The sequence below is a fragment of the Podarcis muralis genome, chromosome 4 (assembly GCF_964188315.1).
Source record: "Podarcis muralis chromosome 4, rPodMur119.hap1.1, whole genome shotgun sequence".
Taxonomy (NCBI): Eukaryota; Metazoa; Chordata; class Lepidosauria; order Squamata; family Lacertidae; genus Podarcis; species Podarcis muralis.
In genome coordinates this window covers 3,303,215-3,323,404 of record NC_135658.1, presented here as the reverse complement: position 1 = coordinate 3,323,404, position 20,190 = coordinate 3,303,215, and the positions used below count along the sequence as shown (strand labels likewise).

Here is a 20,190-nt window from a genome sequence, read left to right as displayed (position 1 = left end):
GCAGCCAGACTATGGGCTGGGATCCCTCTCTTTATCCCTGCCCTTTCTCTCCCACCTTAACTTCCTTCCTCCCTGTGGGGTTTTTTTTGGGGGGGGGGGCTAGTCCACCTCCTCGTCCAGCTTTGGAAAACCACTTGCACATGTTTCCTCTGTTGTGCAATGAGGCTGAGCGATGTCACACAGAGTTAAAGTCCCAGGGACTCCTTTGTTTGAAGAAGGGAGATTTTGTGGGAGTAATTTTTTTCTGAAAGGCCAAATGAATTTCGGATGCTCTGATCTGCAGGAAGGAGAGTGTTGCAGACCTGGCCCCTCCCTGGCAGGACCCTCTCCCCCCTGACTTGGGGTCCCCCCCGCCTGAGCAGATCAGCCCCCCCCCCAGCCTCCTTCCCTGCTGCAGCCCTGGGACCCCCACTAGATCCCAGAGAGGAGACTCACCAGATCCCAGGAGGGGATTTCTTTCCGCAGGGCCTGTAAGACAGAGTTGTTCCGCCTGGCCTTTGGCTTGCAGCCAATTTGATTCCCTCCCTCTCTTTCTTTTTTCCTTTCCTTCTCCTCCTGCGATGAGGCTACATTTTAATATTTTAATGTTTCAATATTTCAATGTTGTATTTTAATTTTGTTTTTAAGTTGCAATCATTCATCTTGTTTTTATTATTGCTTGTAAGCCGCTCTGAGCCCGGCCTTGGCTGGGGAGGGTGGGGTATAAATAATAAGATTATTATTATTTATTATTAAAAGTCCAGGGAACATTAGATGCTTCTAATTTTTCCGATGAAGTGTTTTACTCAGTCTCACCAGCAATCATGTGTGCTGAACACACAGAAACGCATACAGATAATGAAATTACTGGGAGTTACAGTCTCCAAATAAAACTCAACACATGCAAGCAGACTGATGGAATAGTACACATGATTTCCCCATCTCCTTTTTAAAAAACATTATTTTTCTTTATCTTCATGGTACAGAAGATAAATATTCAGAAAGCAATAGTTACAACAGTAAACAAAAAGGAACTTGTCCTGATGGAATTTCAGACTTTCAGCATGTCATGTGTTAAAGTTTCATTTCATTATTCTAAAACAGGCACCCCCAAACTCGGCCCTCCAGATGTTTTGGGACTACAATTCCCATCATCCCTGACCACTGGTCCCGTTAGCTAGGGATGATGGGAGCTGTAGTCCCAAAACATCTGGAGCGCTGAGTTTGGGGATGCCTGTTCTAAAAGACCACGATACATTTTCCCGTGAGTGTTGGGTGGATTCCTGCCACAGTCTTAACAATTTATATATTCAATAAGCATTTGTCATGTGTTATAAAAGGAATATGGATTGTGTTCCCCCACCTTCTTGATTTCCCCGGGCAAACAAAATTTAAGATACTTAAACTGTAGTGCCCAGAATTGAACACAATATTCTAGGTGGGGCCTGACCAAGGCAGAATAAATTGGTACTATTCCTGCCCTTGAACTGATTCTGCCTTCTGCCACATTGGCCTCCGCTCCCCGTTTGGTGTCGTCTGCAAATGTGATGAGCATCTCCTCAGTTCCTTCATCCAAGTCATTTATAAAGACGTTGTACAACAATGGGCCCAGGATAGAAGCCTGCAGCACCCCTCTTGTCACTTTTCCCCAGGATGAGGAGGAACCATGGAGGAGTCCTCTTTGGGTTCGGTCAGTCAAATCCACCTAACAGTTACCTCATTCAGCCAACATTTTACCAGCTTCCTCACATAAATATCACGGGCGACTATTTCCACAGAAGTCCGCTGATCAACAAACTTTCTAACTTCATCCAAAAAGAAAAAAAGAAAAAGAGAGATTTCTCTGGCTTGACGAGTTTTTGAGAAAGCCATGTTTTCAACTTGTATGTTTATGTTCTGAAACACCGAGCAATCAGATAAAGAGCACATAATTTTTTTAAATGAAGATAATAATAAGGATATTGACATGCCGAAACATATGCAAATGAAGGCGATCAAGATGGTCTTGCTTTATTTATGCATTTATATAATTTCTATAGCGCCGTATACCTGGGGTACCAACTTGAATAAAATATAGAAGGGGTTTAGTAAGCCCCTCCTCGCTTAATCAATACATGATGTGGGGCATGCATGCCATTTGAATGGCAATGCCTATCAACTGGGGGGGTGCCCCCCTCAAATATTTTATGAAGGGGCAAAGATTTGTCGTCTGCAAATGGGATGAGCATCCCCTCAGTTCCTTCATCCAAGTCATTTATAAAGACGTTGAACAACAACGGGCCCAGGACAGAACCCTGCAGCACCCCTCTGGTCACTTTTCCCCAGGATGAGGAGGAACCATGGAGGAGGACAATTTGGGTTCGGTCAGTCAAATCCACCAGTTACCTCATTCAGCCCACATTTTACCAGCTTCCTCACATAAATGTCGCAGGGGACTTTGTCAAAAGCCTTACTGAAATTGAGATGCAGTATTTTCACAGCAGTCCCCTGATCAACAAAGTTTGTAACTGCATCCAAAAAAAGAAATGAAAAAGAGAGATTTATCGGGCTTAACTTGTTTTTGAGAAAGCCCTCTGTTCAACCTGTCTGTTTTTGTTGTGAAACACCATGAAATCCTCAGATGATGGGCACATAATTTTTTTTAAATGATGATAATACAAAGGATATTGTCAAGCTGGAACATGTGCAGATGAAGGCGATCAAGATGGTGTTATTATATTTATTTCATTTCTATAGCACCCTATAGCAGGGCTGCCAACTTGAATAAAATATAGGAGCGGTTTAGTAAGCCCCACCTCGGTTAAACAGTCACAGGATGCGGTGCAAGCATGCCATTTGAATGGCTGTTCCTATGAACTGGGGGGGTGGCCCCCTCACATATCTTATTGGGGGGCAAAGAGCCCTCAGACCCTAAGAGTTGGCTCCCATTCCCTACACCCACAGGTCACAGGACGGTTACAACATAAAATCACACAATGAAAACACAAAACACACAGCCCAAAACCTGTAACCCCCACCTCCCCACCACATTTTAAAAGGGCATTAGATGTCATTCAGCGAAAGGCCTGTTTAAAGTGGTGTGTTTTTCTCTAGCGCTGAAAGTTGTATAATGAAGGGTTTTCCACTCTTCGTATGAATCCTTTGATGGGAACTGAGATTGGAGCTCTTCCTGAAGCTCTTTCCACATTCCACACACTGATAGGGTTTCTCCCCTGTGTGAATTCTTTGATGGGAAGCGAGATTACCTTTCTGACTGAAGCTCTTTCCACATTCCACACACTGATAGGGTTTCTCCCCTGTATGAATTCTTTGATGGGAAGTAAGACTGGTGCTCTGACTGAAGGTCTTTTCACATTCCACACACTGATAGGGTTTCTCCCCTGTATGAATTATTTGATGGGAAGTGAGATTGTGGCTCTGAGTGAAGCTCTTTCCACATTCCACACACTGATAGGGTTTCTGCCCTGTATGAATTATTTGATGGGAAGTGAGGTTGGAGCGCTGACTGAAGCTCTTTCCACATTCCACACACTGATAGGGTTTCTGCCCTGTATGAATTATTTGATGGGAAGTGAGATGGGAGCTCTGACTGAAGCTCTTTCCACATTCCATGCACTGATAGGGTTTCTCCCCTGTATGAATTCTTTGATGGGAAGTGAGAGAGGACCTTTCAGTGAAGCTCTTTCCACATTCCACACACTGATAGGGTTTCTCCCCTGTATGAATTCTATGATGGGAAGTGAGATTGTGGCTGTGAGTGAAGCTCTTTCCACATTCCCCACACTGATAGGGCTTCTCCCCTGTATGTATTCTTTGATGGGAAGTGAGTTTTGAGCTATTCCTGAAGCTCTTTCCACATTCCACGCACTGATAGGGTTTCTCCCCTGTATGAATTCTTTGATGGGACGTGAGATTGACCTTTTGAGTGAATCTCTTTCCACATTCCATGCACTGATAGGGTTTGTTCCCAATGGGATTTCTTTGATGGGAAGTGGAAAAGGAACTTTTCCCACATTCAAGATATTTATTCAGCTTCTCCATTGTGGGGATTTTGTCATGGTCACCCATGTTGTTAATTTCCAGTCCATCTCTATCTACAATGAAGAGAAATGGATTAGCACCTTAGGGAGAAATTAAGGAAGAATACTTGTTAAATCTGGTAATAGAGGCATAACACAAGTGGGTTAGATGGATGGTTTTCTGAAGGGTTGGGTGCATTAATTAACGGGGATCAACCGACATCCTTTGGGGAACCTGTGATTCGATAAGCCTGGCTCTTCTCTTGAATCAATTTTGTTTGGCTCCATCATGGCATCCCTCCGTTTCCAATGTCAGTCTTCTCTTTGGACAACCAAAGACTGACGGGAGGAAAAACAAAAACAGAAAACCTGACAGAGGCTACTTCAACTTCCCTAACAACTCTGAAGTTTACAGTCAAAAGGGCCTGGGGAGTTCAGACCAGGCTGCTGCTTGTTTAATAAGCTGCAACGGGAGGAAGAACATTCACAGAAAAAACAGTAATTTACTATTCAAGGGTTTTTTTTTGGGGGGGGATACTGTAATATCCAGTGTTGTAGGGGGCGCTGTTGAGGTCTGTGAAAATATATGAGGTTCGTGACATATGGAGTTTTGAATTTAAAAACTGATATTATGATTCAACTAGGAGCCTTACCAAGAGAGGCCATGATCCCAGAATTCTCCTCCATGACGTCCTTATGCAGAGCTCTCTGGTCAGGATCCAGCAACGCCCACTCCTCATCCGTGAAACAAACAGCAACATCTTCAAAGCACACTGGACCCTAAAAGAAGAAGGGAAATGTCCTACTCTGAGACAACACTGTTGTTCACCACCACCCCTTGAGCTAGGACATTGTTCCACCCCTTGGCATCTGTCCCCACAAGGCTGCTTCCCCTGACCTGATCTGGTTCCACAGCCGCTGCTTCCATTCTGTCCCCATTCAGAGATGGTTGAAGAGGTCTAGCCAGTATCACTGTGTCACCTGCAAGAGAAAAAAGGTAAGGGGGAGGCCCAGAGTGCCTTCTTGTCTCACAGGTGAATCAGTGCATCTCAAACTACACAGGGGCCTTTGAGAAAGTCTCGCCTGCTGAGTGCATTTGGATATTTGGATGCATTAGAGATGTTATGTGTGAAAAAATATATCTTCCCTCCTCTGATGAGTTGGAAAACCAACAGAATGAGACCAAACAGAGAAACATCACCTTCCTCCTTACCCAGTGGCCTCTCTCTGGTGCTCAGCGGAGGCCTCTCTGCCTCAGAAGAAATCTGGTCCATTTCTGCAAAGAGATCCTTTCTCTGAAAAAGAAACAAGGATTCAAAAGAGAGAATGGGGAGAAGGATTTAAAAATGAATGTCAGAGAAAATTCCGGCTGATCGCGGGAGCGAAGACAAGCGGGATTTCTCTCTGGAGAGGGAATCCAGCTCTTGGGAGGAAAAAGGGGGTGCTGCAAGGGCGCCGCTGCCCCCTAAAACACCCCTGGAAGGAGATCTAGGGGGCAGGATCCCGGCACAGCCGTTTTGCGATTCCCCCGACCGCCAGGTAACCTCCTTTGGAGGCAACGAAAACATTAATGAAATGTTTAAAAAAGATGTATTAGAAAGAGGTTTTACCGACAAGGAATCAAAATATCAATTGGAAGTATTGAATAATGACGCAAAAAAATTGTCTAAAATGTATAAATTATTATTGGAATGGTATACAAAGGACGAGGAGGTTAAATCGGTTATGATCCACTGGGCCAAAGATTTTGGATATAATATACAATTTAAAGACTGGGTTAAATTGTGGAATGAAGGACTGAAATTTACTGCGTGTACTGTAATAAAGGAAAATGTGATGAAAATGATATATAGATGGTATGTAACACCAGTAAAATCAGCAAAAATTTATAAAGTAAGTAATAAATGTTGGAAGTGTAAAGAAAAAGAAGGAACATTTTACCATATGTGGTGGGAGTGTAAAAAAGTGAAATGCTTTTGGGAAAGGATATATAATGAGTTACAAAAGATGTTGAAATATACATTTGTTAAGAAACCAGAAGCATTTCTATTAGGAATAATAGGAAATGAAATTAATAAGACAGAATGGAAGTTATTTTTATACGCAGTAACGGCAGCAAGAATACTAATGGCCCAAAAATGGAAACAAGAAGAATTACCTATGATTGAAAAATGGAGAATGAAATTAATGGAATACGCAGAACTTGATAAATTAACAGGAAGGATCCGGAACCGACGAGACCAGAGATTCACTGAAGACTGGATTAAATTTACAGATTATATGAAAACTATATGTGATGACCTTGGGATGCGGGTGGCGCTGTGGGTAAAAGCCTCAGCGCCTAGGGCTTGCCGATCGAAAGGTCGGCGGTTCGAATCCCCGCGGCGGGGTGCGCTCCTGCTGCTCGGTCCCAGCGCCTGCCAACCTAGCAGTTCGAAAGCACCCCCGGGTGCAAGTAGATAAATAGGGACTGCTTACTGGTGGGAAGGTAAACGGCGTTTCCGTGTGCGGCTCTGGCTCGCCAGATGCAGCTTTGTCACGCTGGCACGTGACCCGGAAGTGTCTCCGGACAGCGCTGGCCCCTGGCCTCTTGAGTGAGATGGGCGCACAACCCTAGAGTCTGGCAAGACTGGCCCGTACGGGCAGGGGTACCTTTACCTTTACCTTTATATGTGATGACCAGATAACATTTGTAAGCTTTCAGGAAGCTCTGTGAGAATGTATGGTAGAAATATTGTTTAAAAAAATAAGGTAAATTAAGATATTACTGTAGTGCAATATTAAATTAAGAAATGTGCAAGTAGTGATCAAGACGGAGAATTCTCAAACATGTTGATGGAAGTAAAAAAAAAAAGATGTTGGTGATAAATTGGATGTTTTGTTTTGTATAGTTTTATATTGGAAAACTAATAAAAATATATATTAAAAAAATAAAAAATAAAAAATGAATGTCAGGGCCAACAGCTTTAAGGATGTCAGAACTCATTCCATGGACGCCTTCTCAGAAAAAGGATGGGCCATCAGCAGACCATTATGGGATGTTCTCTGTCCTGTTTGGAGCCCCTTGGGATTATCCAGAGGAAAGTCTCTCTCACCTGCTTTCTCTCCTCTGCCTGACTCAGGAGGAAACCTTCGGCCAGGGCCACCGCCTGGGAACTGGTCTCTGCTCCACATTCCCTCACCCAGCTCTCCATCTCCAGGGGAAGGACAGCCAGGAACTGCTCCAAGATCACCAGGTCCAGCATCTCAGCTTTTGTGTGCCTTTCTGGTTTCAGCCACTGATGGCAAAGGTGGTAGAGTCGGCTGCAAACCTCTCGGGGTCCTTTGGCCTCCTGGCAGCAGAACTGCCTCAACTGCTGGCTCTGCACCTCTGAGCGGAGGGTGTCCTCCTCACCCAGGATCTTCTGCACAGAGTTTTCCCAGAACCCCCCACTGCTCCCAGTTTGGATGGCATGGCCTCTTCCTGCTTCAGGGCCAGCTGTGTCTCGCTCATCCATCTGTGCTCTCAGGAAGCCTCTGAGAGATCGGAAGGAACCCTTGTTCTTCTGCCAAGTTCTGTCTGTCTTAAGGAGAGGCGCTAGCAAATCCTACAAAGCAAATACATTGTTCAGTTACAAAAGTTGTCTAATATCAGGAGAAGAAAAAGGTTCCCTGAGCAAGCATGGATGAGTCTTGGAGGGAACCAGGGCTGGACTGCACCACAGCCCAAACCATGAGCTATTTTATTTATTTAAATTTCTATAACACTTTATAGTTTAAAGATAAATCTCAAAGTGGTTTACAGCATATTAAATCTGTGGGGATAATTGGGGAGTTAGAAGAGGATATATTATTGAATGATATGCTTCCTAACATGCACTTGCAAGTTCCATATTCTAGTTCCATACATCCCCCTTTTTTAGATTACGCAGCGATCAGCTTGTTGCTGACTCATCTGAGTCTTACTATTAAAGACTCCTTCCTGGTAAAATCCCTTCCAATCCCTTTTAAATGAATAAGCACAATAATCTGATTCACGTTACTATAAAAGTAGTTTACTCACAGATTCGTTCACGTTCACAGACATATCCCTGAAGGCAGGCTTAGGTTACATAACAACTAGAACTATTCCATAAAGAAGTTAGTCCCAAATGACTGCCACTAAGGAGTCACTTCTCCAAACACACAGCAACATACAAAATGGAGAAGACACACTGATCAGAAGATGGAGGCCGTGTGCTCCTCCATGCTAGTACAACAGACTGCCCCCTCTTCAAGTCACATGGAGTGGAAGTCTGTCCCAGCTCAGGAGGAAACAGGAAGTCTTCTCCTGAGTGGGAGAAAACATCCCCTAATGTGTCGTCCACTGTGGGAATGTTGTACTTGACTGCAGTTTCACATCACACAAAATCAATAAAATAGAAATAAAACCATTGGAAGAATGTGAAATATATAGTCTATGGTCAAAGCAACATAGCAGAAAACAAATATTCTTATAAAGATGTCAAAATAAAACCTTACAAAGGAGTTCAACTACAGAATACATATTTAACACAGTAGGGCAGGGTGAGTCTGGGCTTCACCCCCTAGGCCAGGTGGAAAGGGCCTTTTTAAAAAGGAGATGAAAGAGGAGGAAGAGGAGGAATAGGAGGAAGCAGTCTCTAGCCCTCCTAGAAGGAAGATTGCAATGCGAAATGTCGAGGCAACGGAAGGGATTTCTGGGAGATGAAGAAGCCTGGTTGCTCCTGCCTTCCAGTCACTGCATGAAGTCAGAACTGACTGACAAGGGAGTCATCTGTATCTTGTGGAAAATGGATGCTTGGCTCTAGTGGGGGTCCTCACCTGGGGGTCCTCAGGAGTTGTTCTCCCCCCACCCCCACTCCCCTGCTTCTGTCTCCTTTTCTTGCACTTGGACTCTCTGCTGCTCCCCAGGCAGACTCCTGGGGTGGGGTCCCTTTTTCTTTGCTCTGAGGGCCAGGTATGTATCTAGTCAACCCCCTGAGGGCCAAGTGTGCGGGGCCAAATACATCTCCCTTGAAATTTAGGCAGGAAATTAATAATAATAATAATAATAATAATAATAATAATAATAATAATTCTCTTAGATAGCTTAACACACAGAGAGACATTGATGCCAAGGTCCCTGGAGGCTCAGGGAGTAGCAGCGCCCATTTCCGGCTGCTTTGCCAGCAACAATCCTTTTGGGAGAGAGAGGATGTGGTCCTGGGATGCCCTGCTCTGGGTGCGAGGGGATTGCTGCAGTGGCCTCCGTGGGGAGCTGCCCTGGGAGACACTGGGAAACTGGTCCCCAATGCAGCAGCCAGACTATGGGCTGGGATCCCTCTCTTTATCTCTCGCCTTTCTCTCCCACCTTTTTTTTGGGGGGAGGGGCTAGTCCACCTCCTCGTCTGGTCTTGGAAAACCATTTGCAGATGTTTCCTCTGTTGTGCAATGAGGCTGAGCGACGTCACACAGAGTTAAAGTCCCAGGGACTCCTTTGTTTAAAGAAGGGAGATTTCTTCTGAAAGGGGGGGGAGCGGAGGGCCAAATGAGTTTGGGATCCTCTGATCTGCAGGAAGGAGAGCGTGGCAGACCTGGCCCCTCCCTGGCAGGACCCTCTCCTCCCTGACTTGGGGTCCCCCCCCCTGCAGGAGCAGATCAGGCCCCCCCCCCAGGCATCCTCCCCTGCCCCAGCCCTGGGACCCCCACCAGATCCCAGAGAGAAAGGAGACTCACCAGATCCCAGGAGGGGAGAGCGAAGCAGCCCTTGCAGGAGAGACACCAAAGCAACACCCCCCTTCCTTGCAGGAAAGGACTGGGGAGGGAGGGGCCTTGGCTCTGGAGGACCTGCCCCCCTTGCTTCCTGGCCTCTCTAGGAAGGCAGCTCAGTTCCCTTTAACCCTTGCAAAGCCGAGTCCCCCCCCCCCCCAGCTCCGCCCTCTCTCGCTTGGCAGAACCTCAGATTCTTATTTTTTTATGCACATAGAGGGAAGCTGCTCCCCTGGTAATGCCGAGGTACCAAGCGAAGTTCAAAATAAATAAATCCTATCCTCATCATAAATGAGTAATACTTTCTTATGCCCGCTTTTAATGCTAATATACAAGAGTATGCCATTTCCTCTTCCAGAAATACTTAATTGCTGATTCAGGGGACACTGAATTCCTTGCAGAGATGACAGGACAGCTTTCCAGATTGGTTATCTGGGAGTGAGACAGTTGGCAGAGTGGCACTGGGCTCTCTAAGATGCCAGCTACTACAGGAATTGCTTTCCTGAGACTTTTTAGGACTGCAATACCATTTTCAATTTTTTTTTGGAAGATTCATTTTTAAGTCATGGAAGTGTGTGAGCAAATACTCCATATCTGCCAAGCTTGCAGGAGCAGGACTAAGGGGTGAAATGAAGCCCCCAAGATCCCCAAAGGTTGAGGGAAAGGGTCTATCTCCCTTCTTCCTTTCCATTAACAGTTATTTCCACCAAAGAAATGGGAAGAAAGCAGCTGCTCACGTTCAGCACAGGGTTTGTTGGGTTGGAGATTATTGAGCTGACGGTGGTATGATTTGTCAGGAATACATATTGTTTGTTCTTATGTGTAAATGAAGTCACATTTGAAACAATACAGAAGCAGTCAAAGGGAATTTCCTAGGAAGTCTTTTTTCAGTCTCACCTGCAATCATGTGTGCTGAACACACAGAAACAAATACAGTGGTACCTCTGGTTACAAACTTAATTCATTCCGGAGGTCTGTTCTTAACCTGAGACTGTTCTTAACCAGAGACGTGCTTTCGCTAATCGGGCCTCTTGCTGCCGCTGCACTGCCAGCACACGATTTCCATTCTCGTCCTGGGACAAAGTGCTCAACTCAAAGTAACTCTTCCAGGTTAGCAGAGTTTGTAACCTGAGGCATTTGTAACTTAGGGTACCACTGTAATGGTAAATTACTGGGAGTTACAGTCGCCAAATAACACTCAGCACATGCAAGCAGATTAATGGAAGAGTGCAAATGATTCCCCACCTTTCTTATAAAAAAATAATAATACAGTGGTACCTCTACTTATGTTCCCCTCGTTACCTATCCTTTGGGATACCCACGCGGCAAACCCGGGAGTGTTTTTCTGGGTTTCGTCCCGCGCATATGCGCGTAAGTACTCTACCGTGCAGTGCGCATGTGCAGAACAGGCACCTCCGGTTGAGGAGATCTCGGGATCCGACCAGAGCTCCGGAACAGATCCCGTGCGCAATCAGAGGTACCACTGTATTGCTTTTATTTTCACAGTACAAAAGATAATTTTAAAGAAAGCAATGACTATAACAGTAAACAACAAATAACTTGTCCTGGTGAAATTGAAGGCTTTCATCCTGCCATGTGTTAAAGTTTCATTTGATTACTCTAAAAGATCATGATTCATTTTCTCACGAGTGCTGGGTGGATTCTTGCAACAGTCTTAACAATTCATGTATTTAATAAACATTGGCCAAGTGTTATAAAAGGAATATGGATTATGTTCCCCCACCTTCTTGATTTCCCCCAGCAAACAAAATTTAAAATACTTAAATTGTGGAGCCCAGAACTGAACACAGTATTCTAGCTGGGGCCTGACCAAGGCAGAAGAAATTGGTACTATTCCTGCCCTTGATCGGATTCTGCCTTCTGTGACATTGGCGTCCGCTCCCCGTTTGGTGTCGTCTGCAAATGTGATGAGCATCCCCTCAGTTCCTTCATCCAAGTCATTTATAAAGACGTTGAACAACAAGCCCAGGACAGAACCCTGCAGCACCCCTCTTGTCACTTTTCCCCAGGATGATGAGGAACCATGAAGGAGTCCTCTTTGGGTTTGGTCAGTCAAATCCACCAGTTACCTCATTCAGCCCACATTTTACCAGCTTCCTCACATAAATGTCACAGGGGACTTTGTCAAAAGCCTTACTGAAATCGAGATGCAGCATTTTCACAGCAGTCCCCTGATCAACAAAGTTTGTAACTCCATCCAAAAAAAGGGGAAGAGAAATTTCCCTGGCTTTCCTTGTTTTTGAGGAAGCCATGCTTTCATCCTGTATACTTTCAGCATGGGGGAAGCTGTGGAAGGAAGATCTCAAATTCACAGCATGCTATACCCTCAAAGAAAATTATACGAAAATCTTTAATGCTGGTATGTAACACCTAATAAAATGGCAATGATGTATAAAAATAATTCATATTTGTGTTGGAAATGTAACATAGCAGTCGGGACAATGTATCGTGCATGGAGTGTAAAAAAAAAAAGAGAGAATTCTGGGATACAATTTACAATGAGTTAAAAAATATGTTTAAATTAACATTTCCTAAAAAGCCATAAGCTTTTCTCTTAGGAATCCTTGAGGATGAGATCCCCAAGTTCTGAAGAAGTTACTTTATGTGCGCCACCACAGCAGCGAGAATATTGTTAGCACAAAACTGGAAAGGAAACCAAATTCCAATGAAGAGGGAGTGGCAAATTAAGTTGAAAGTTGATGGAATACGAAGAGATGGATAAGCGGACAGGGCAGTTTTGAGGACTTTTAACCTTTTCCCAAAGGGAGAGGTTTAGAGGTCCCCACCTTTCAATATCAAAAGAAATTTCATTTATAATTTTATTCAAATTTAATTTTACACTTTGATCTATATCTAATGAAATCATTATACCCAAGTATTTAATAAAGTCTTTGCACATCCGAAACTGATGGTTTCTATACAATGTAGCCCTTGGCCCTATCAGTAAAATCTCTGATTTTGTCCAATTTATGGAATATCCCGATATTCTGCCAAAGGTTTTTATTTTCTCCATAATTTTTGGAATTCTATCTTCTGGTTTTGTAATAAATAAAAGGATATCGTCAGCAAATAATACAATTTTGTAATTATCTTTGTTGTGCTTTACACCCTTGATATGCTCATCCTGAATTATTGCTCTTGTTAATGGTTCCAGGCAGAGATTAAATAATAACGGAGAAAGAGGACATCCTTGTCTCATTCCTCGATTTAAACTAATCAAATTCAAAATTCTTCCATTTGTAACAATCCGGGACGGGCTTTTATAAATCATTTTAATCCAATTACAGTATTCTATAGGGAAGCAAAATATACGTAACACAAACCCTATGAATTCTTTATATATTCTGTCAAAAGCCTTTTCTGCATTTAATGACAATATCATAAACTCCTCTTAATCTTTGTTTAAATTTATCAAATCTATTGTTAATCTGATATTATCTGTAGTTTGTCTTGTTTTTATAAAACCTGTTTTATTATTAGGAATCAAGTTTTGAATAACTTCTTGTAATTTTGCAGCCAATATTGCATTCAAAATCTTTGCATCAACATTCATTAATGATATTGGTCTATAATTTGCACATTTAGTAGGGTCTTTGTTAAGTTTTGGTATAATTATTATTAAAGCTTCATTGAATGTTGCAGCAGATATACCTTTCTGAGCTATTTCCTCATAGACTTCTAGAAGTCTGGGGACTAGTAGATTTTGAATATTTTATACCATTCTATAGGAAAACTGTCTGGTCCAGGTGATTTCCCATTCCCCATTGTTTCTATTACATTCTCAATATCTGATATATTTAGGGGTGCTGATAGCATATCTTTTTGATATTCTTCAATAGTTGGTATTTTAATATCTTGAAAGAAATTCTCCACCTCATCCTCTGATATATTTTCTGGCCCTTCATATAATTTTTTGTAGAATTAAAAAAAAATCATTATTGATATCAATTGATGAGGTCGCTGCGATGTTATTTTCATTTCTGTTTAAAGGTATTATTTGGTTCGCTTTCTTTTGTTTTAGACGATTAGCTAGAATTTTTGTCAGTCTTTCTCCCTGTTCCCAATATATTTGTCTTAGACTTAGTAGTCTGAACTCAATTGTTTGAGCTAGTATATTATTCAGTTCTAATGTTTGTTGTTGTATTCTTTCATATGTAACCTTAGATGAGTTTTTTGCCATATCGCCCCATAGTGTTTTTAAAGAAATTTTTAGATTATTTTCTTTTAATCTTTGCAGCTTGGCCTTGTTAGCCGAGAAGGATATAATATTCCCTCTGATGTAAGTTTTATATCCTTCCCATTCCATCAGTCTTGATGTTGAAGATTTATTTTTAAAATATATTTGTGTTTCTTGGGTTATATATTGAAATGTTTTCCATTTTCATTTAAAAATCATATATTAAGATACCATCTCCTCATACTTCCCTGGGTTTTAGATAAATTATATTCCAGTATTGAAACTGTTCTTAACTAAAGGCTTGCTTTCGCTAATGGGGCCTCTTGCTGCTGCCGCGCTGCCGTCAAACAATTTCCTGGGGCTAAGTTCTCAACTCAAGGTAACTCTTTGTAACCTTAAGCATTTGTAACTCGAGGTACCACGGTATATGAAAATGAAACCCCCCTCCAGTAATTCCCATCTGTAAGGTACTTTATTGTTTCTCAGTGCATCAGCCAGGAATTTGTAACTGCTTCTTTTTTTCCAGCAATCTCACTGGGATCTCCTTCAAAAGTATATTTTCATCTCCAGAATGTAATCTTTTTTTCACATTCACCTGTAATATTTTCTCTTTCATCCCTCTTGAATTAAAAGTCACCAAACAGTCACCTGGCCATTTTCTGGCTTTTGTGAAGCTTGATTTAATTCTGAAGAGCTTGTCAGTTGTAAAAATTACTTCTTCATGTACCTGTAACCAGTTTGCTAGTGTTTCTATGATTTTCTTTCTAATATCCTCTCCCTTTTTTTCAGGGATCCCCCAAATTTCAAATTTAATTGCTTCTGATGCATTTCCATTGCCGCCATAGTCTCCCAGGTCACTTCCTGTAATTTACTCAATTCTGCCGCTTCCAGCTTTGTCTTCTCTTGGCCTCTCTTCAGTTCTTTAACCTCTGTTTGTGTTTTTCCCCCCAAAGTGCCTTCTAAGCCTTTTGTCTTGATGTTTAACTCTTGGACTAATTTCCCTAAGTCACTAATTTGGCCCAACAAGACTCCCAATGATTTCATGTTTTGCTCTATCTTAGTTTCTATACAGTCTAAATTTTTTGGACCTTCTCTGTTGAGCTTGTGTTGTTATCACCACTGTTAACACTTCTTTTTTTGTAGCCATATTCTATTTGTTTTAACTTTTTATTTTTAACATCTGAGGTTCCTTATTTGTCCCTATAAATGTCACTTTATTCTTTTCTTAAAGGCAGAATGTGATTTCACATCCTACCAGTACATGGCGTTAATCTGTTCTGTGTTTTCCCACACTTCGTATGAATTCTTTGATGGGAAGTGAGATGGGCCCTGTGAATGACGCTCTTTCCACATTCCAAGCAATTATATGGTTTCTCCCCTGTATGAATTATCTGATAGGAAGTGAGATTGGAGCTATTAGTGAAGCTCTTTCCACATTCCACACACTGATAGGGTTTCTAACCTGTATGAATTATTTGATGGGAAGTGAGATCAGAGCTCTGACTGAAGCTCTTTCCACATTCCACACACTGATAGGGTTTCTCCCCTTTATGAATTCTTTGATGGGAAGTGAGACTGGCGCTCTGACTGAAGCTCTTTCCACATTCCACGCACTGATAGGGTTTCTCCCCTGTATGAATTCTTTGATGGGTATAGAGATGGGAAATATACCTGAAGCTCTTTCCACATTCCACACACTGATAGGGTTTCTCCCCTGTATGAATTCTTTGATGGACAGTGAGAGAGGAGCTCCTACTGAAGCTCTTTCCACATTCCACACATTGATAGGGTTTCTCCCCTGTATGAATTCTTTGATGGGTAGTGAGATCAGTGCTCCAGCGGAATCTCTTTCCACATTCCACACACTGATAGGGTTTCTCCTCTGTATGAATTCTTTGATGGGAAATGAGATCGGTGCTCCGACGGAAGTTCTTTCCACATTCAACACACTGATACGGTCTCTCCCCTGTATGAATTATTTGATGGGAAGTGAGATGCTTGCTCTTACTAAAGCTCTTTCCACATTCCACACACTGATAGGGTTTCTCCCCTGTATGAATTCTTTGATGGGAAGTGAGATGGTCACTTTGACAGAAGCTCTTTCCACATTCCACACCCTGATATGGTTTCTTCCCAGGGAGATTTCTTGGATGGGAAGTGGAATGGGAACTTTTCCCACTTTCAATATATTTATATGGCTCCATTGTGGGGATTTTGTCATGGTCACCCTCGTTCTTCATTTTCAGTCCATCACTATCTGCAATGAGAGAAATGGATTATAGCATCCGGGAGAAATTAATGGTGCATTCACACAAAAGCTTATATGAAGAACAAACTTCATTAGTCTCTAAGGTGCTACTTTACAATTTTTAAAATATATTTCGACTGTGTCAGACCAACACGGCTACCTACCTGAATCTAGAACTTGTAAACACTGGTATTAGAGGAATAACATATTGAAGTTTTGCAACCTTAACCTGTTGCAGGATCTTAGCCAGATCAAGTTGAATATAGCAGTGCATATGCAGACTTCCAGAAACAATCAGTTGCAGGCATGTAGGATGAAGCAGGAACAGGATGAAGCAGGATGCTACCAGTAACTTGGTTACTTATAGGTGTTTATTATTAAAGCAGATTCACAAGTTACTATATACAGTGGTACCCCGCAAGACGAACGCCTCGCAAGACGGAAAACCCGCTAGACGAAAGGGTTTTCCGTTTTGGAGGCGCTTCGCAAAACGAATTTCCCTATGGGCTTGCTTCGCAAGACGAAAGCCCATAGGGAAATCTCCGGGACAGCGGGGAAGCGCAGCGCGTCTTCCCCACTGTCCTCGAACCTCCTCCTGCCGCCCGGCTTCGGAACGAAGCTCCGATGCCGGGCGGCGGGGCGGGAACGCCTGCTCCCGCCGCCCGGCATCGGAACAAAGCTCCGATGCCAGGCGGCGGGGCGGGGACGCCTCCTCCCGCCGCCCGGCATCGGAACGAAGCTCCGAAGCCGGGCGGCGGGGCGGGGACGCCTCCTCCCGCCGCCCGGCATCGGAACGAAGCTCCGATGCCGGGCGGCGGGGCGGGGACGCCTTCTCCCGCTGCCCGGCATCGGAACGAAGCTCCGAAGCCGGGCAGCGGGGCGGGGACGCCTTCTCCCGCCGCCCGGCTTCGGATGGCTTTCCTGAAGACTTGGGGTGGAAGGAGGGTTTTCCTTCCCACCGCCAACATTCAGAATGCTGTTCTGAATGTTGGCGGTGGGGAGGAAAAACCCTCCTCCCACGCAAGCCCCGGGAACAGAGGGAAAGCGCTGCGCGCCTTCCCCTCTGTTCCCGTACCTGTCCTGAAGGCTTGCGGTGGGGAGAAAAGCCCTTCTCCGCACCGCCAGCCTGGCAAGCGGTTTCCCTAGGAACGCATGAATTGATTTTCAATGCATTCCTATGGGAAACCGTGCTTCGCAAGACGAAAAACTCGCAAGAAGAAAAAACTTGCGGAACGAATTAATTTCGTCTTGCGAGGCACCACTGTACAGGATACGGATCTTAACTCTCTCACTTAACAAACTCCAAACGACTCTCAGAACACACACTGTTCAACCAACTAACCAACCAAGGAAGGTCATGAGTCATCATGCCTAAGTAGAGACCTCAACCAATAGCAGAACTGTATCCAAGGCCCCATATCTTTAGGCAGAACAACTCCTTCTGCTCAGTCTTCTTGGCCTTCGGCCAACTTCTTAATTGCTTTGTGAGAAGCTGCATCAAATAGCACGTAGGCAAAAAAATCCCAACATAACACAAGTGGGTTAGATCGGTGGTTTTACTAAAGAGTTGGGTGCATTTATTAACAGGGATCCACTGACACCCTTAGTGCAACCTGTGATGCAAAAAGCCTGGCTATTCCCTCGAATGGATTTTGCTTGGCTAAATCATGGAATCCCCTCCATTTCCAATGCAAGTTTTCTCCTTGGTCAACCAAAGACTGACAGGAGCAAAAAGAAAACCTGACAGAAGCTACTTCAACTTCCCTAACAACTCTGAAGTTTACAGTTAAAATGGCCTGAACAGTTCAGACCAGGCTGATCCTTGTTTTAAGAAGGTGGAGGAAGAACATTCACAGAAGAAGAAGAAAAGTAATTTACTGTTCAAGGTTTATTGTGGGACGATTGTAATCCCAGATGTTTTAAGGGGGCACTGTTGAGTTCTGTGAATATATATGAGGTTCAACATAGAGAGCCGTTTTGAATTTAAAAACAGATATTATGATCCCACAAGGAGCCTTACCAAGAGAGGCCAAGATCCCACGATTCTCCTCCATGACCTCCTTATGCAGAGCTCTCTGGTCAGGATCCAGCAACTCCCACTCCTCATCCGTGAAACAAACAGCAATATCTTCAAAGCACACTGGACCCTAAATGAAAAAGGGAAATGTCCTCCTCTGAGACAACACTGTTGTTCACCACCACTCCTTGAGCTAGGACATTGTTCCACCCCTTGGCCTCTGTCCCCACAAGGCAGCTTCCCCTGACCTGATCTGGTTCCACAGCCGCTGCTTCCATTCTGTCCCCATTCAGAGATGGTTGAAGAGGTCTAGCCAGTATCACTGTGTCACCTGCCAGAGAAAAAAAAGTTGGATGCCCAGAGTGCAGTGCATCTGCAACAACAGATGGGACTTTGAGAACGCTTTGCCTGCTGAGTGCATTTGGATGTTTGAGCTGAATTTCAGATGTTAGTTGTGAGAAAAAATATATCTCCCTTACTCTTGGGCTCTTGGTCCCAACTATCTCCCCCAACAAAAGATGAAAAGAACCCACATATGATTTAGAAAACCAACAGAATGGGACCAAATGGAGAAACAAAACCTTCCTCCTTACCCAGTAGCCTCTCTTTGGTGTCCAACGGAGGCCTCTCTGTCTCACAGGAATCTTTGTTCTTTTCTTCAAAGAGATCCTTTTCCTGAAAGCGCAACAAGGATTCAAAACCGTGAATGAATGGTGAGAAATATTAACAGAGAATGACAAAGCCAAAATTATTAAGTTTGTTAGATCTCATTGCATGGATGTCTTCCCAGAAAAAGAATGAATGGGCCATGAGGAGAGCATTTTTGGATGTTCTCCATCCTTTTTGGAGCCCCTTGGAAGTATCTTGAGGAAAGTCTCTCCAACCTGCTTTCTCTCTTCCTGCTTTCTCTCCTTTGCCTGACTCAGAAGGAATCCTTCAGCCAGGGCCACTGCCTGGGAACTGGTCTCTGCTCGACAGTCCTTCACCCAGCTCTCCATCTCCGGTGGAAGGACAGCTAGGAGCTGCTCCAGAATCACCAGGTCCAGCATCTCAGCTTTTGTGTTCCTTTCTGGCTTCAACCACTGACAGTCAAAGTGGTAGAGTCGGCTGCAAATCTCTTGGGGTCCTTTGGCCTCCTGGCAGCAGAACTGCCTCAACTGCTGGCTCTGCACCTCTGAGCGGAGGGTGTCCTCCTCACCCAGGATCTTCTGCACAGTTTTCCCAGAATCCCCCACTGCTCCCAGTTTGGATGGCATGGCCTCTTCCTGCTTTAGGGCCAGCTGAGTCTCGCACATCCATCTGTGCTCTCAGGAAGCCTCTGAAAGATCAGAAGGAACCCCCATGGTTTTCTGCCAAGTTACGTCTGTGCTAATGAGAGGAGCTAGCAAATCCTAAACAGCAAATACATTGGTCTGTTATAATGCTGATATACAATAAGGAGAAGAAATGGTTCCCTGAGCAAGTGTGTATGAGTCCTGCTAAGAACCAGGATAGGACTGTACCACAGCCCAGACTCTGCCCAGGAAGGTACCATGCCAGATCTTCAGACAATTGAATGCAGGAGAAGGGCGTTACGGGGGTGGGACCCCTGCAGCCCTGGGACCCCCACCTCCCCACTTCACCCTCTGGGGGGAGGAAGAAGAGACTCACCAGATTCCTGTGCAATGCAGCATTTGCAATAGAGCAGGGGTGTCCAAGCGTTTTTCAAAGAGGGCTAAATTTGATGAAGTGAACATGTGTGAGGGCTGACCATTTTGCCTGACGTTCTTTGAACCATCAAAATTAAATGCAAATTAAATGCAAATTAACTATTTTATGCAAAGTTTATTGCAAACGACATACTTTTCATTTCGTCACATGGATGACAAATCTAAACAGGTGTTAAATCACTCTGCCTTTCATATCTGAAGGTCAGATGAAAAAAAAAGAATCCAGGAAGCTGAAATATATGTTAGGAACATTGTAAAGTACATTACATATT

General features: G+C 43.8%; 3 protein-coding genes and 1 pseudogene across 9 annotated transcripts in view; 1 reads left to right on the top strand and 3 right to left on the bottom strand.

The window, feature by feature from the left end:
* The window catches only part of LOC114595218 (zinc finger protein 75D-like), a 437,997-nt gene that overhangs the window by 103,346 nt on the left and 314,461 nt on the right, over positions 1-20,190 (top strand). The window lies entirely within an intron of this gene.
* On the bottom strand, positions 2,685-9,835 carry LOC144327590 (uncharacterized). 2 transcript variants are annotated; one of them, XM_077927944.1, is made up of 6 exons: positions 9,714-9,835; positions 7,094-7,585; positions 5,212-5,293; positions 4,897-4,979; positions 4,652-4,778; positions 2,685-4,073 (listed from the first exon to the last, which is right to left on the bottom strand). In XM_077927944.1, exons 2-6 carry the CDS (start codon positions 7,493-7,495, stop codon positions 3,049-3,051), a joined length of 1,719 nt encoding a protein of 572 aa, XP_077784070.1. In that variant the 5' UTR covers positions 7,496-7,585; positions 9,714-9,835; the 3' UTR covers positions 2,685-3,048. The 2 variants fall into 2 exon arrangements, with proteins under 2 accessions (XP_077784070.1, XP_077784071.1); XM_077927945.1 differs by lacking the exons at positions 4,652-4,778; positions 4,897-4,979; positions 5,212-5,293; positions 7,094-7,585; positions 9,714-9,835 and adding an exon at positions 4,155-4,330.
* Positions 14,398-20,190, bottom strand: part of LOC144327614 (uncharacterized) — a 32,372-nt gene continuing 26,579 nt past the window's right edge. The window contains 1 exon segment of the mRNA XM_077927997.1: positions 14,398-16,029. Coding sequence (XP_077784123.1) covers positions 15,189-16,029 — 841 coding nt within the window. The 3' untranslated portion in view covers positions 14,398-15,188.
* Positions 16,187-19,850, bottom strand: LOC114595245 (zinc finger protein 213-like; annotated as a pseudogene). The gene is made up of 5 exons (XR_013392479.1): positions 19,094-19,850; positions 18,803-18,884; positions 18,458-18,540; positions 18,208-18,339; positions 16,187-16,201 (listed from the first exon to the last, which is right to left on the bottom strand). The product of XR_013392479.1 is annotated as a zinc finger protein 213-like (transcript).